The sequence below is a fragment of the Aricia agestis genome, chromosome 7 (genome assembly GCF_905147365.1).
Source record: "Aricia agestis chromosome 7, ilAriAges1.1, whole genome shotgun sequence".
Lineage (NCBI taxonomy): Eukaryota > Metazoa > Arthropoda > Insecta > Lepidoptera > Lycaenidae > Aricia > Aricia agestis.
Genome location: NC_056412.1, coordinates 665671 through 683194, shown reverse-complemented (window position 1 = coordinate 683194; position 17524 = coordinate 665671). Strand labels below are relative to the sequence as shown.

The 17524-nt window shown below is 38.0% G+C and overlaps 1 protein-coding gene across 1 annotated transcript in view; it reads right to left on the bottom strand.

Moving 5' to 3' along the window:
* LOC121728600 (nephrin-like) overlaps positions 1-17524 on the bottom strand; it is a 265974-nt gene that overhangs the window by 97032 nt on the left and 151418 nt on the right. The window contains exon 3 of the mRNA XM_042116774.1: positions 8005-8164. Coding sequence (XP_041972708.1) covers positions 8005-8164 — 160 coding nt within the window. The remainder of the gene's footprint in view (positions 1-8004; positions 8165-17524) is intronic.

The following is a 17524-nucleotide window of genomic DNA, read 5'->3' as shown; positions in this document are numbered from 1 at the left end:
AAAATATACGAAAAAAAAAAAAAAAAAAAGGTAAAATATAATAAAATCGGCCAAGTGCGAGTCGAACTCGCCCATGGAGGGGTAGATGCATTTCTAAATTTGTATGGATTTGACAGATTTCAATTGCGTCAGACGTATTGCGAATCTGTCGAATCCATACTAATTTAGAAATGCATCTACGCGTCGCGTTGCGATCTGAATCAACCCTAAGACGAATTATATAAGGGAATAATTTTTTTTATTCAGTTTGATAAAAATAATGACTCTTGTATCTTTGTTCGGTATAACCAGTTTTATTTTCATGTTCAATTTCTATGCACACCTTTGGCAGTAAAGGCAAAAAGGTTGCGGCTCCTGGGAGACCGTGTCCATAAAAGGGGTCATTCAAAACAATGATTTGGGTTCCGTATAATCTCTCCGCATGAAACTAATTTGACATTCGCACGGCACGGCCATGCATAACAAATGTCTGCTTCAACGGTCATAAAATATGCACACTTCGTCACATCGTGAGGGCCTTGATCTATGTGATAGCAATGCAAAGCATGAATAGTTGAATAGTTAGTAATTTCTCATAATATCCTTTCCCGTAGTCCCCGTTTTTTGTATTTTGTAAGTAAGTATAATAAATAATTATGATTGTATAATTAAAATATGTTTTTTTTTTTTAAACGATACAACAATATTATACAGAGTGTACTGTATAGTATAGCTAAAAGTTATAGAACTTTTTGATGTCAAGCTACACGCGAAAAACTTTGTCACTAGTTAGTAGGCTGTAGATCAAAGCGTGTACCGAGCTATGAATCTGCAATGTCACATACGGTGAGTGCTCTCAAATCCGACACAATATATCGGGGGATGATGAGCTGCAGCTTGAATGTTTTTGTCCGTCCTTTTGAAAGTCAGCTTCAGGCTATACTTTGATATTATAATAGCAAACATGCGCGCTGTTTTTTGTGACTTTTCAGCATGTTTTTGCTGTCTTGTATTATTGTTCAATTATTCAGCCATGTATTACATATTATCTATATATTATATAAAACTCAAAGGTGTCTGACTGACATGGTGATCTATCGACGCACAGCCAAAACCACTGGACGGATTGAAATTTGGCATGTAGGTAGATGTTATGACGTAGGCATCCGCTAAGAAAGTATTTTGATCAATTCTACCCCCAAGGGGTCAAAATAGGGGATATAATAATACTTGCTAACGCGAGCGAAGCCGCGGGCAAAAGCTCGTTTAAGTATAAAACTTTAGGTATATCGCAATCAATATACCTTAAAACAATTTTTAATTAATACTTCGATCGCGGATTCCAGGAAATGCTATTGTATTCTATTGTTGTCGCGATCACTGGTGCTCTTATGTTGCTTGAAGAATTAATATTATCGTTATGGGTATGCTATACTATACTATCTATGGACGCTTCACACCACGTCAGTCTGGCCCCGTGCTAAGTACCTGAACGACTCGTGTTACGGGTATCAGACAACGGAAATATATTTAATACTTATATACTAGATACATATATGTATTTAACATTTTTATTATATCATACACATCTAGACCCGGGAACATTGAAAACTTTTGTTCCGTCGGCGGGATTCGAACCCGCGACCCGCGGATTGAGCTGCCACACTCTCAACCAATTGAGCCACAGAGGTCGTCAAATGGCAAAGCTATTTTATTTTTGTCGAAAAAAAAAGTTTTTTTTTAAATCGCTCAAATGATACTCTGTTTTTAACACGATTAATATGATGTAGCATTACCATTGAACTGTCGATCTCAAACGAGTTCTCAAGTATCACCAATCCAAAAAAATCCACAAAATATGTGCGGGTACATTTTTAACGCGCATTTTGTATACAAACTCACGTCAAGTGCGTTCGTTTCTATTATATGTGAAAATAATGACGCAGCATTATATTCATGCCCACGCGAACGAGTACTTTACAAGTACGGTTGGAAATTACTAATACACAATACACGTGTCAACCCCCCACCCTCGAGTATAGAGAGCCCGGACTGTTATTAATGCGTCCATATCAATTTGACGCCCTCCGCGAGGGGTGAATTTAAAAAAATGAGAGATTTCTCACAAAACTGAAGCACCGAATAATAGGGTGTATTGTCAAAATTTCATACTCTCCCGCGTTGATGAAACCCCTTCTGAAGTGAGGGCTGTCTAGTATCTGCTTCGTTCGTTCATGCATAGGTATCTTACCTTCTATGATAAAATGTACATAAAATATTAGGCTTTAGGGAGTCTGGCGACTTAGGAGAATGCATTGAGCAATGATGAATAACCAAGATGGATAAACATGATCGTCACTAGCAAGTAGCAAAGCTACCGTTAAAAGCGTGCACAAACGACGACGCAACAATCATAATATTACTCGAATAATATGCTCCTCTACATGTCTACAATCGTTAAAATTTGGTCCGTCATAATATATTAATATGTCAACGTGAAGAGGTGTCATAACAATGGTCCCAAAGCCCATTATTATGGGTGAGGATCGCTCTGTAGTGCTACCTCCACTCCACACAGAAAAACTCTCAGCTTTCATTCTTTATGTTGTTTGCATTAATATATTTGTAGTAAATACGAACAAATAAATACTAATCGTAAATTTACTCCCTCGTCGAAATGGAAAACAAAGTTACTTACATCATATTTTTTCATTCCTCTAAATAATCTAAGTATACTAATAATATAATAAATGTGAAAGTGTGTTTTTCTGCCTGCCTGTCTGTTACCTCTTCACGCCTAAATCACTAAACCGATTTTGCTGAAATTTCGTATGGAGATACTTTGAGTCTCGGGAAAACACATAAGATACTTTTATTCTTTTATTCAGGGAAAAATGTACGGTACCCGCGCGATAACCGAAATTTCGGTCGTCTTTGTGCCTCGTTTAGTTAAATCATTTTAAGCTATAAAAGAACATTAATAAAAACATGACGACAACTTTTAATTAGATAGTAATAGAAACTTATTCTCCTTACTCTACTAAGATGCACGGGGTGACTAAGTTTCCTCGGAATATTTTATAATCTTAACTTTTTACTTACAAACTTCCTATATTTGAAGAGCTTCCTTTCACAGGTAAATGATATTATTATATTCACTTGGAATATGATTTTCTTTGTTAATTATTATGTTTTGTATACTAGGCATAATAAGGTAAATGACTAATAGATTGGACCAGTCATTAGAAAAAGCACAAAAACACAATATTTATTAATGTTGTTTTAAAAAAATCCTGTTTTTAAAGTAAACGAACGCCTGTTTAAAAAAAAAACAGTCAGTTTTTAAAGCAACATTAATAAATATGGTATTTTTGTGCTTTTTCCAATGACTAGGACTGTCCAATCTACTAGTCATTTACCCTATTATTATAACCTATGTTAGCTATGAACCGGTGGTACGGACCATTGTAGTTCCGAGTTCTGGCGTTTAGGAAAAATTGTAAAAAATTAACTCTGAACAAAAATTATTATTTTTTTGATTAGTACCTACTTATATAATAATCAAAAAAATAATATTTTTTGTTCAGAGTTAATTTTTTACTATGTATCAGTAATTTAATATTACTTCCTCTACTTATTTTTTTACTTTTTTATTTACATTACTTTATTTATATTATTTTATACTTTGCTGTATGACAAATAATATGAATAGTCGCCAGCAGTATTTCTGGACCAATAAGACCTGGACCTTCAAGAAGAGAAACTCTTTTAATGTTGCTAATATCCATGGGCGACGGTAGTTGCTTCCCATCAAGTGACCCGTTTGCTCGTTTTCCCCCTTATTTCATTAAAAAAATTGCATTACAAGAGTATAATAGCCTATTAATAAATTGAAATTATACTAGCCGTCCAAATCCTTGTTTAGTCGTTCCTCACTAACAAAAATTAAAAAAATACGCCATTTTTGGCTCTATAAGATAATTTAAAATAAGAATTTAGAAATATATTTTAATATTAAAGTATCACGGAAATGTAACATTACACAATACGCAAGTCAACAGCGCCACGTTTGGGACATAAGTGGGGCTACATTTTTGATGAGACGACGACGACACAGTTTACGAGCTGCTTATAAAAATATAAATGAACATATCGTGTTTGGTGGACTCACAAAACTACTTTACAATATTAATAATATCTTGAGAATATTTTCTCCTACTTTGTCTCTTTATATAAAAATCAGTGCCACTTTTTGTTGTAATCAGGGCGAGCGAAGCAAGCCCTAGTTAAAACAACCTGAGTACTTTTGCAGTAGTACACTTTACGCAAAAACTATAACGCCTACTGATTTGTGTTTTAACACAGGAATTTTTATTTATATACAATGTAGAATAAAATAGAATGATGTAGAATTATTTATTGCATAAATGTGGCACAAAAAGGAGGTACAAAGATATTAATTGATGTGTTATCATCGGTCAGTCAAGGTTTGGTTAATATTAAAATATATTTAAAAAAACCGGCCAAGTGCGAGTTGGACTCGCCCATGAAGGGTTCCGCAGCAGCAATAAGGTTTATTTTTATGAAATTAAAAGGGTTTTGATTTATTTTTATGTTTCAGTTGATTCAATGAAAGTTTATTTAAGGTTTACCATTTATGACGTATTAAAAAACTACTTGATAGATTTCGTTCAAACTAATTTTCGTTGGTAGTTTTTATAGTAATGTACATCATATATTTTGTTTAGACTTATCAAGATATATATTATATACTTAAGAAGTCAGAGGGGGGAGGGGGCACACATTTTACCACTTTGGAAGAGTCTCTCTCGCAAACTATTCACGTTAGAAAAAAATGATATCACAAACCTCAATATGATTTTTGAAGACCTATCTATAGATACCCCACACGTACAGCTTAGATGAAAAAAAAAATTTTTTGTTTCAGTTGTACCTATGGGGGACCCCTAAAATTTTTAATAACTTTTCCATTTTTGTATCAAAATCTTAATACGGTTTACGGACTACATCTACTTGCCAATTTTCAATAGTATAGCTCTTATAGTTTCGGAGAAAAGTGGCTGTGACATACGGACGGCCGACGGACAGACAGACAGACATGACGAATCTATAAAGGTTCCGTTTTTTGCCATTTGGCTACGGAACCCTAAAAACTGCCTTAAAGATTAATACTACGCAGAAAAATGACGAGAACTCTTACAAAGCTCGGCTTTTAGCTAGTTTTATAACTCAAGATCGGCCTCACCTATCCAAATCAAATTTAATGTTTAGGAAGTTCGCATAAAATCGGCCGTCGAGCGGTTTTTAATTTTACTACATTTTTGTATAACAAAATATGAATAAATTAAATGGCGGATCATTTTGTTAATGGGGATTTTACTGACCAATTGAAACTTTATTCAGATGTGGATTGTGCTGTCAAATTAAAAAAAAATATCTTTAAAAAAACATATTCGTAGAAGTTCCAATTTTTTAGGGTTTCGTACCCAAAGGGTAAAAACGGGACTCTATTACTGAGACTTCGATGTCTGTCCATCTGCCCGTCTTTCTGTCTGTCCGTCTATCCGTCTGTCCTTTCCGCCCGTCCGTCCGTCCGTGAGATACAGCCTGGAGACAGACACACGTCTGTCTCCAGGCTGTATCACAGAATATATATTAGTAGTACCAAGTAGTACCAGTGGCTGTATCTCAAGAACCGCTATAGCTAGACTTCTGAAATTTTCACAGATTGTGTATACTATATGTATATATATCTGTTAGGTACCGCTATAACAATAAATACTAAAAACAAAATAAAATTAATAGATCTCCCATACAACAAACGTGACTTTTTTGGCCTTTTTTGCTCGATATCAATAATGGCAACAGATAGGTACTTGATATTTTCACAAAAGCCTTAATTATATGTCTACTTCAATAATTTTTAATAATATTAAAATAAAATGAAAACTTAAGGGGGGCTCCCAAAAATAACGGTACGGAACCATTCGTGCGCGAGTAAGACTCGCACTTGGCCGATTATTTTATTTCACTTTATACGTAGCGAAGCACCTACCGGCTGGGGTATAACGTAAAAATAGCGATCTACAATCCACTAGCAATAATCGCGTAAGCGATTGCTGGGTGTCATGAATGTCACGAACAATGTTGTCATCACATAGGTGTCATGTATAAGTGATCGATTGCAATCGCATTGTTTTGGCTGACACGTGATACGAAATTGCGATTTTCGAGCAATTATCGCGCAATAATTGCTATCGCATTACTCTCTCAAGATACGTGGGCGGGCCGCTAGTCTCTTATAAATATTCTGTATATGTTGTCCAAAAAGAATAATAGAATATCTTTGGTTGAATAAATGAAACAAAAATGTCTTACTCTAGAGCCTGAATAGTTAAAATCAAATTGATAAGTTCTGTGAAGTGTCAAACTTGCACCCATTCAAACTTTCACATTAATATTATGGCTGAAAATTGAGGCTCAAAACTTTTACACGATTACCTATGAAGTGCATCTTTACTAATATTATAAATGCGAAAGTTTGCCCGTCTGTCACCTCTTCACGCCCAAACTGCTGGACCGATTTTGCTGAAAGGTATGGATATACTTTGAATTCCGTTAAAGGACATAGGGTGTGTACTTTTTATCCCGGAAAATGTGCGATAATCGAACTTTGGCCCAACGGAGCTGTTGGGAGTGTCATCCACTAGTTTATATTTTTATTAGCGCTAACTTATTTTAAAACATAAAAATGATAGTTAGTCCAGTCATTATAGGGAGTTGACCTCGGAAAATTGACATACCCACTATAACTCAGTATATTATGACTACGTAATAACTTGTATTTTGGCATCCTAAATCAGTTGTCAAAATTCACATATTTTTTATTCACGCAAGTTTTAAAATCAGGGTCAAAGGTCAGGTTTTTTAAATTTTTTCCAAATATTTCTTTTTCTATGGGTTTACGCTCTTTGTACTAAGTATCAATATTGTAGAGTATTAAATTCTGTTAATATTTTCTATTTAATATTTTTTATACCTTGAACTGTTTTCAAGATAGAGGGCGTAGAGCGCGTGGTGAGAGTAATTCTCTCCCCACGCGCTCTACGCCCTCTGAGGTCAAGTAATGTCGATTTTAAATTATAAAGCTGGAGAGTTTTTTTAATTATTAAATAAAGGGGGCAAACGAGCAAACGGGTCACCTGATGAAAAGCAACTTCCGTCGCCCATGGACACTCGCAGCATCAGAAGAGCTGCATGTGCGTTGCCGGCCTTTTAAGAGGGAATAGGGTAATAGGGGATGGTAGGGAAGGGAAGGGAATAGGGAAGGGTAGGAAAGGGAATAGGGCAGGGGATTGGGCCTCCGGTAAACTCACTCACTCGGCGAAACACAGCGCAAGCGCTGTTTCACGTCGGTTTTCTGTGAGAACGTGGTATTTATCCAGTCGAGCCGGCCCATTCGTGCCGAAGCATGGCTCTCCCACGTATATTAAGTTTGTGTGGACGTGCTAATCTTAGGAACTTACTTGCACTTGCTTACTGCGGCGCAGCGACCCAAATTGAGTCTTGGCCTCTGACACAAGCACACGCCATTTCTTTCGATCCTGTGCGACATCTTGCCATGATTCGGCTCGTAACGCCTTCAGGTCCTTTTCTACCTCATCCCTCCAGCGGTACCTGGTACGGCCTACCGGTCGTTTGCCAGTCATTTGCCCCACATAAATCTCAGGAACTACTGGTTCGAATTGAAAAATTATTTTTGTGTCGGACATACAATTATTTATCGAGGAAGGCTTTAGGCTATAACATCACGCTGCGATCAATAGAAGCAAAGAAACGCTGGAAAATTTGGAAAAGAGCGGGGAAAATGATTGATCTTTGAGAGGCAAAACTATGCCACGCGGACGAAGGCACAGCACACACAGGTTTAAGTAATATTATAATTGTATAGATAACAGAATAACTTAATTTCTGCTCTGTTGTTAGGTAGGTATAGTGCAGTACCTGTATATCGGCACGTCATCCTTGTACCACACGACGAGGAGCAGCACGTCGGGCGGCGACGGCGTGCGCGTGTCGCAGGGCATCGTGGCGTCGCTGCCCGCCACCGCTGACAGGTTCGTCGCGTCCGACGCCTCCACGTAGCCGGACCCCGGCCGGAGACCTGTTGATGATGGTAATATTATGATAAATGCGAATGTGTGTCTGTCTTTATTATGCAATATTTTTGAACCGATTTTCTTGAGTATCGATATATTTAGAGAGACGGTAAAGGGTAAATAGTTTTTGTGGCGGCAAAATGTACAGTTACCGCGCAAATTGCGTCATCTGTTACTAAATGAAGGTATTCCACAGCACAACGACTTCACTTCAAAGTTCAAACCAACTGACGTTACGGCATTGGAATGTAAGCTTTATGTAGTGAGAGTGAAGTCAACATGTTTTTACTACTAAAATAATATATTACAGGCAATATTCAGTATAAAAATACTTTCATTAAAGCTTTAAGTTTCAAGTGGGTCATCTAAATTTTATGGTTATTTAGAGCAGCTCACACATCGATACAATAGGCGATTTAAGCTCAGCGACCAAAGCACGCAGACTTCGATGGGAAACGGGCTGTTTGAGCAATACGGAAGGATTTGCAAAATGGGTTCCGGTAAACCATTTTCACTATTGAAACTCATAGGTAAGTCAGGCTCTGATCACCAACGTCACCGACAAGATATCAGGCGCAGAACTTTTTAAACCTATCCAACGCATGAATCAGACAATCAGGTGATCAGCCTGCATTGTCCTAAAAAAGAAAAATAACGTGTTCACGCGAGAACTACGACCTCCGTGGTTCCACAGCGTAGTTATAATGTTTGTTGAAGATGGACTGCGGTGGTGCTGCTGCCGCACTTGATCGGTCGGAAAATTATTTCGTGTTTGCTTCTCTAATTAGTACTATGCGTCAAGTGGAGTAATTTAGGTGTAGTCGATACGGAGCTGGTAGTTTACAAAAAAACAAACTTTATTTGCTATAACGGAAATCAGAATAAAGATTTTTTGTTGTTTGACAAGCTTGCACAAAAAGTTGGCAAGCAATTTTTAAACGTTCGAGTGGATTGGGAAAACCTTCATGTCGAATTCACCGCGTATATTCTTATTCATATAGTCTTAATATATGATTTATTTACGATTATATTTCTTCGCTTCATTCTTCGATATAATATAACCAGGTAGTAGTCCCTTCAGCCGCTAGGCAACGTCGCAGTCTTTAGAGCATGAAACAATATGTGGGTACTTGATAAAAAAAAACAAATACTTACCAGCCGGCACGGCCACTCGGTCGCCAACGCTGCTCATTCCTTTTTTGCGCGAGGCAACGCGAACACGTCTACCTATTAACCATGCCGAAACGCAGTGCTCAAGAAAAAATCGATCATTACCAAGAGAAAATTAGACGATTGCAGTCAAAGAACAAACAACGGAAGAGAGTGTGTTCATCTGACAAGGAACAGGAGACCCAAGATTGTAAGTATTTTTAACTAACCGGCATGTATGGATTGACCGTGAGTCAATAAATACATTTTATACGCATCGGAGTTGACTGCGAGTCTCCGACGATGTTTGATAATAATTTATTAACTACCGCGCATCTCGCGCGATTTTCGTTCTATAAATAGAATTATATTATGTTGGCCGGTTTGTGGGGATTAACTGCGAGTTAATAACTACAATTATTTATTTAATTATAATTAATTACTAAATTAACCGGCATTGTATGGATTGACCGCGAGTCAATAAAATATACATTTTATTTACATCGGAGTAGACTGCGAGTCTTCGACGATGTTTGATAATAATTTACCAACTACCGCGCATCTCGCGCGATTTTTGTTCTACAAATAGAACTATTTATTTAATTATAATTAATTATTAAGTATATTAAACTGGCTTGTACGGATTGACCGCGAGCCAATAAATACATTTTATACGCTGCGAGTCAACGACGATGTTTGATAGCTTTTTACCAACTACCGCGCATCTCGCGCGCTCTTTGTTATAATATAAATAGTCTATTATAGGAACTATATTTTGTCCAGTTTGTCTTGATTAACGGCGAGTTATAACTACAATGTTTATATCAATTTTATACTAGTGTCGGGATACACCGCGAGTGTATAACGAAACTTAGAATAATTTAATACGTAACTTGAAAGTGACTACCCTCGAAATTTTTTATTCCTTAGTAACATTTATCGACAAGATTATCGATTATTACAAACAATTAAGCTATTCAATTGGTGTTTTAGGTCAGCAAGACCAGACAACAGAAGAAATATACACAGATGTGAACAATATTCACGCCGATTTGGTCACGAATGGACCCGAAGCTGTCCCAGACTCAGACCCACAAGCGCCGGTGGACGACGTCGACCCTCCGGTACCGACAGACCCGGATCTAGATCCGGAGCTACTACTGGCGTTAGGCGAAACCTCGTCAGATTCGCCGGATTATGGCCCAAAAATTTTAGATAGTCAAGCAAAATTATGGCTGCCAATTTTAAAAAGGGGTTTATCTAAGGAACCCAAAGAAATTCTATTAAAGCAGTACATTATTCCTGATAACTGTCGATTATTGCAGGCGCCAAAGATAAATGCGGAAATATCGGCCGCCATTCCCGATATGGTGCGGAACAGAGACAAGAGTACTTTGTACGTGCAACAACAACAGCTCGGCGCGGGCATCACAGCTACCAACCGAGCCATGGACCTCCTCCTCCTAGGGGAAAACAAGATCGAGGCTCTGAGACAACTCAGCAACGGATGCCGTTTGTTGACCGACCTCCACTATCAAATTAACCCAGATTCGCATTAAGCTCATAACACCCAGCCTCGATAAGACGTGTCTCAATGTAATAAGTGACGCCGAAAGAGATGAGACTTTGTTCGGAGAAAAACTCTCGGAAAGGATAAAGGCCGCAAAGGCCATCGAGAAGCAGGGCCTTCAAATCAAGAGAGTGGCCCCACAAAAACCGACAGTGGGTACATCCCAACAGGCGGGTACCCATCGGGCTTTTCACCAGGAAAACTGGCGAGCCCCTCCTCGTTACCCGTCGAACAGGGGGGGCGGGGAGGGAACCGTCGGCCGGCACCGTCAGCGCCAGCGCCACGCCGGTACATTCATCCTTCTTCGAACTCGAAGAGGATTCAGGCGAACAAGCCCCGTGCAACACAGCAGCAGTAATACAGGTACATGCAGGCCGTTTATGCTATTTTTATAATTGTTGGCTCAATATCACAAATAATTCTACCATACTTGAATGGATAAAAACGGGATATTCAATCCCGTTCTGTAAAAATGTCCAGAAGAGTATTGTGCCTAAAAATAACTTATCACTCACAGATAAACAAGAAATGTTTTTAGCTGTAAATAAGTTGTTAGATCTTAAGGCTATATCTCCATGTACCCCCAGTGAAGGTCAGTTTATTTCAAAGATTTTCCTTGCCCCGAAAAAAAGCGGCGGCAAACGTTTTATTTTAAATTTAAAACCACTTGATAAGTTTATTTCAAAATTACACTTTAAGATGGAAGATTATCGTACGGCTTTAAAGTTGATACCTAAGAATGGATTTCTAGCTACCATAGATTTGAAGGAGGCCTACTTATTGGTTCCCATTAATTCAGTAGACCGTAAGTACCTACGTTTCGTGTTTGAATCGCCTTTAGGGCAGAAAATTACATATGAATTTAGAGCCATGCCGTACGGACTATCAGATGCGCCAAGAGTCTTTACAAAAATTATAAAGAAGGTACTATCTTACTTAAGACACCGTGGTCATAGACTAGTGGGGTTCTTGGACGATATTTTATGTATAGGTGATAATTATGCTGAGTGCGTTAACACCATAAATGAGACATTAAATGTTTAGGTTTTATTATTAATGGGGATAAGAGTGTGTTAAATCCACAACAGAACTGTAAATATTTAGGTTTCATATTTCATACACAGGATTTGACTTTATCGTTACCTATCGATAAACGAAAGAATATAGCACAGTTGGTTCGAAAATTCTCGAATTTGCCGCGGTGTACTATTCGTGAGCTAGCTCAACTGATAGGTGTTTTGATATCGTCGTGTCCCGCCACTCCCGCCGCAAAATACGGCTGGGTGTACACGAAGATTTCAGAACGATTCAAAATGTTAATGCTAAATATGATGTCAATGATAATTATGATGTCAGAATCACACTTCCTCCGGAATTGTTAAAAGATTTAACCTGGTAACTCTGGTGGACCGAGAACATATTCTTAACTTTCAATCATATGCGACACTCACATTATAAATTCGAGATATACACTGACGCATCGAGTACGGGTTGGGGCGCAGTGTGTAACGACCGACGAGCTAACGGTATGTGGTCCACTTCAGAACGCGAAAATCATATAAACTATTTAGAATTGCTGGCTGTTTTTCTCGGTTTAAAAAGTTTTATTAATTCAGAGTCTAACTGTGCTATATTGCTTCGTATCGATAACACAACCGCCATAAGCTATGTGAATCGAATGGGTGGAATACAATTCCCTCACTTGAATAACTTATCTCGTCTCATTTGGCAATGGTGCGAGCAGCGTAATATTTGGATTACAGCTTCCTATGTTAATACAAAAGAAAACCATGCCGATTTTGATTCGAGAATTATAAATACAGACACAGAATGGGAGCTTTCAGACAAAGCTTTTAAAATGATAACTAAGCATTTAGGTCGGCCCGAGATAGATATATTCGCTTCTCGCACCAATGCAAAGTGCGAAAAGTTTGTTTCCCGGAGACCAGAGCCGGACGCAGTATACGTAGACGCATTTACTTTAAACTGGCAACAATTTTACTTTTATGCATTTCCACCTTTCGCACTTATGTTAAAATGTTTAAGAAAATTGATAGACGATGAAGCGTGTGGCATATTCGTTTTTCCCGTACTGGCCTTTGCAGCCCTGGTTTCCTATGATTAAACAATTAAGTTCTTCTGAAATACTATATTTCGATTTAGCTAATTACCCTCTTCAATCTCTTTACAGAGAACACCACCCGCTCCATCGGAACCTTACCCTGCCTGCAGCGAGGCTCTGCGGCAAGCCTTCGTCCTGCACGGATCTCCGCCCGAAGCCCTTAATCTAATGGTCGCTTCACTCGCTGATAGCACCATTAGACAGTACAACGTAACTATAAAGCTCTGGTGGCAATACTGTCACGAAAATAGTTTTGACGTATTTCGGCCTCAAAAATCGGCCGTACTGTCTTTTTTGGCCTAACAATTTAAAAATGGTTGTTCGTATGGTACCTTAAACACTCATCGTTCTGCACTTTCATTACTCATCGGTGACAGTATTGGCTCAGACAATTGTGTGAAGCGTCTTTTAAAAGGAACCTTTCGATTAAAACCCTCCACACCTAAGTACACCAGTACCTGGGATCCACTTTTAGTTTCAAATCACGTTTCACAATGGTACCCTAATGCTGATTTAGATCTTGAAAAGATCACTAAGTAATTAGTCGTTCTTCTTGCTCTCTGTACTGGTCATCGAGTCCAAACATTTTGCTTAGTAAAACTCGAAAATATTACGGTTTTAAATAACGGTGTCAAAATTTATATTACGGAACTAATTAAGACCTCAGCTCCCGGTCGCGATCAACCACTCCTATATTTACCTTTTTTTAAGGATAATGTTAGCATATGTCCTGCGACAGCTCTCAAAGATTTTATTTTTGTAACAAAAAATAGGAGAACTGCTAGCACGGGTTCATTGTTGTTGACGTTTAAAGCTCCGCACAGTCGGTTAGCCGCTGGATAAAGCAAGTTCTGTGCGAGAGTGGCGTCGACACGAGTGTTTTTGGCGCGCACAGCACGCGACACGCCGCTACCTCGGCCGCCTACTCCCGGGGGCTGTCAGTGGACACAATTCGCAAGACGGCAGGATGGACCAGAGAGTCCAACACTTTTGCAAAATTTTATAACCGTACTATTATCGACACACAAGATTTTGCCGAATCAGTTTGTAATCGTCCTGATCTCAGGACTTAAATACTTTAATTATAATAATATAAGGTCAATTTTATTTTGTTTCTAACTTTCTATTGATTGTTATTAACTTATTATTTACATAATGTAAAATGATTTTTCGAATATATAATGATTATTATTATTAACAATGTATTTCATTATTTATACACATAGCCTTAAAAACTTTCTTTCAATACTCTGAAAATCTACCTGGTTATATTATATCGAAGAATGAAGCGAAGAAATATAATAAATGATCAAACGAACTTCTCAAGTGAAGTTCGATCATTATTATATGAGTCGCTTCATTCGAAGATATAATCTCCCTCCCTCCCGGTTTGCAGGAAACTATGTTTGCTGCAGTCCCCAAAGAAAGAAAGTTTTTCGTATTTCCTCTCTCTAAACATAATGAGCAGCGTTGGCGACCGAGTGGCCGTGCCGGCTGGTAAGTATTTGTTTTTTTTTATCAAGTACCCACATATTGTTTCATGCTCTAAAGACTGCGACGTTGCCTAGCGGCTGAAGGGACTACTACCTGGTTATATTATATCTTCGAATGAAGCGACTCATATAATAATGATCGAACTTCACTTGAGAAGTTCGTTTGATCATTTATTCTGTGCTACTTTCTTCGTTATATTTAATTCGTTAAAATATGATATACATTTATCAAAATATACATATAAAAATATTGTAATAATGAAACTCCTCCGGTTATTGAACTTGGTATTGAGAAAAAATTTCGATTCCGGGGAAAAGAAATAATAGTTTGTTTATTGACTCAAACCGAACTAAGAAAAAAATCTTGTGTTAAAAAAATAAACAAAACATACAAAAGTTAAATGACGTGAAGAATTATGTAACCTTGTCTAAAATAACAGTACCTGATTAATTGAAATAACACCAATATTTGTTGTTACGAAACTAGGGATCCATAACAGAGACGGATATCAAAATAACAAACTAACGAACTTCAATCACCGATAATTCCCCATTATAATTATTCCAGTCCGAAGAAACGGCTGGCGTGAAATCGTTCGCGAAATTTGAATCGTTCGTTCGCAGTGAATACTAAGGGGATCGTGACAAATGGCCCGATTAACAATCCCAGTCCCGACGAAGGAGATGGCGCGAGTAACGAGCCAATATATCAAAGGATTTTTCCCAACACTGACGAGACTTTGAAGCAATTCCCTGATTATTAATGAGGATCGAACCAGGTTCTGTTCTATCGCCGATGGATATCAATATTCACAGCGTGCTCGGTTACTTAGCCTGATGACATCTGTGTGGCCTGGTGGGTGAACTCTTGGTTCGCACTCGAGAGGGTGCAGGTTCGGTTCCCAATCGTGTACAAATGAGACATTATCAGATCTCAAATACTTAATACGGACGCTGGTACGGTGACAGAAAAGATCGTGAGGAAACCCGCACATAGCTGTTGGTCCCAGATGTATTGACCTGCTCGTTCCTCATAATTAGGCCGACTATGCTGCGAAAATGCCGTATGTGCTTGGGCAACCCTACGGGCATTTAAAATCACGTCCCTCATTATAATGTTACGAAAAGCCACAGTGATGTCGATGTGCTATGGTGTTAGCGGATACGAGGTAAAACGGAAATTTAAGATTTCATAAAATCGCATGAGTCTATCTCCGGTTGTCATGCTCGTAGGAATAGAATTTATTGATTGTGCTGTGTATTTTAAAATTAAAGATGACCTATTTACTAAAAGTCTAAAACTAACGATTACTAGTTTTCGTGAATAGGTAATCTTCTAAATATATAACTCAAAGGTGAATGACTGACTGACATAGTGATCTATCAACGCACAGCCCAAACCACTGGACGGATCGAGCTGAAATTTGGCATGCAGGTAGATGTTATGACATATTATAGTAGGGGAGGGGAAGGTGCTAATTTTGTAGTTACTAGAGCGTCATGGAGACCTAGTAGGTGCATTAGGTAAAACTGATAAAAAAATAATGAGAGCGTTTTTCTTTTTAGCGGTGGGTTCAGAAACTGCAGCCATTTTAAAGTTTTGGAAAAGAAAATATATTCAGAAAATAGCTTATTTAGGTAAATTATAAATATATTTTAGACAACAAGGACTAAATCATTTAGTTTACTGCAAAATAAAATATCTGCGATGCTTAGTTAGTAAAATATGAAGCTTTATTTTATTACTAGATGACGCCGGCAACTCCGTTGCGCCAAAACTCGTTTATACATTTTTTCGGAATAAAAAGTATCCTATGTCCTTTCCCGGGACTCAAATGCCAAATTTCAGCAAAATCGGTCTAGCGGTTTGCGCGTGAAGAGGTAACAGACAGACAGACAGACAGACACACTTTCGCATTTATAATATTAATATGAATATTTTTAATATGTCTCTACAGGCTTACCTAACCTTTGAATCGTTAGTGCTTTATATGGAAGCTCCTTTGGGGTAAACTATATTTAGTATTTTATATATATTATCCCAAGGGGATAAAATAGGGGATAAAAATTTGTATGAAACTTTGTCAATCTTAAACCGGTCGGCTGAGACTTTGATACCTAATTAATAATAATACTTCTTAACGCGAGCGAAGCCGCGGGACAAAGCTAGTCTGTATGCAATAACTATTTTTATGGTGGCAAAGCTTCATTTCATTTCAAAGCCCAGCGTATTTTCGGATCATAGTAATATTATATCAGTATAATTAACTCTAGTTCCATTTTGGTGACAGCTGATGTGCATCCATGTCCCATGGGGGGCATCGTCATGAAAACATCCTAGTGGGTCTTAAATTATTATTAACTAGCTGACGCCCGCAACTCCGCTGCGTCAAAATTCGTTTGTCGCGCGGAAATCGTAGTTTATATCCTGGTATATATATACGTACTTTATATCCCGAAATTTTTTATCCCGGTGAAATACCGGGGTCCTTTCTTGGGACTCAAAATATCTCCATATTATTAAATTTCAGCTAAATCGGTTCAGCGGCTTAGGCGTGAAGAGTTAACAGATTGACAGACAGACAGACAACATTTATAATATTAGTATGAATAACTAGATCACAGCCGCAACTCTGTTGCGCCAGTTTATCGCGCTATGTCCTTTCCCGGGACTTAAAGTATATCCGGACCTTTCAGCAAAATCGGTCCAGCGGTTTGGGCGTGAAGAGGTAACCAACAGACAGACCGACACACTTTCGCATTTATAATATTAGTATGGATAATATTAATTACTCTCCCGTATCAAAAATACCCGATTCACTGATTTAAGTTAAAAGTGGGAAATGAAATGACGAATGAAATGACGATGAATTGTCGAGTATTTATCGTGTGCGGTCGAATCTTTCGGTTAGTTCGGTCACACGAAAATGTATTCCACCGAATATACGGGCTTATCGGGGAACCTTAAAGTCCATAATATAACAGTTTATTTCGAGGGGTTTTTATGTGAAATACCGAGTTAAATTGTGTT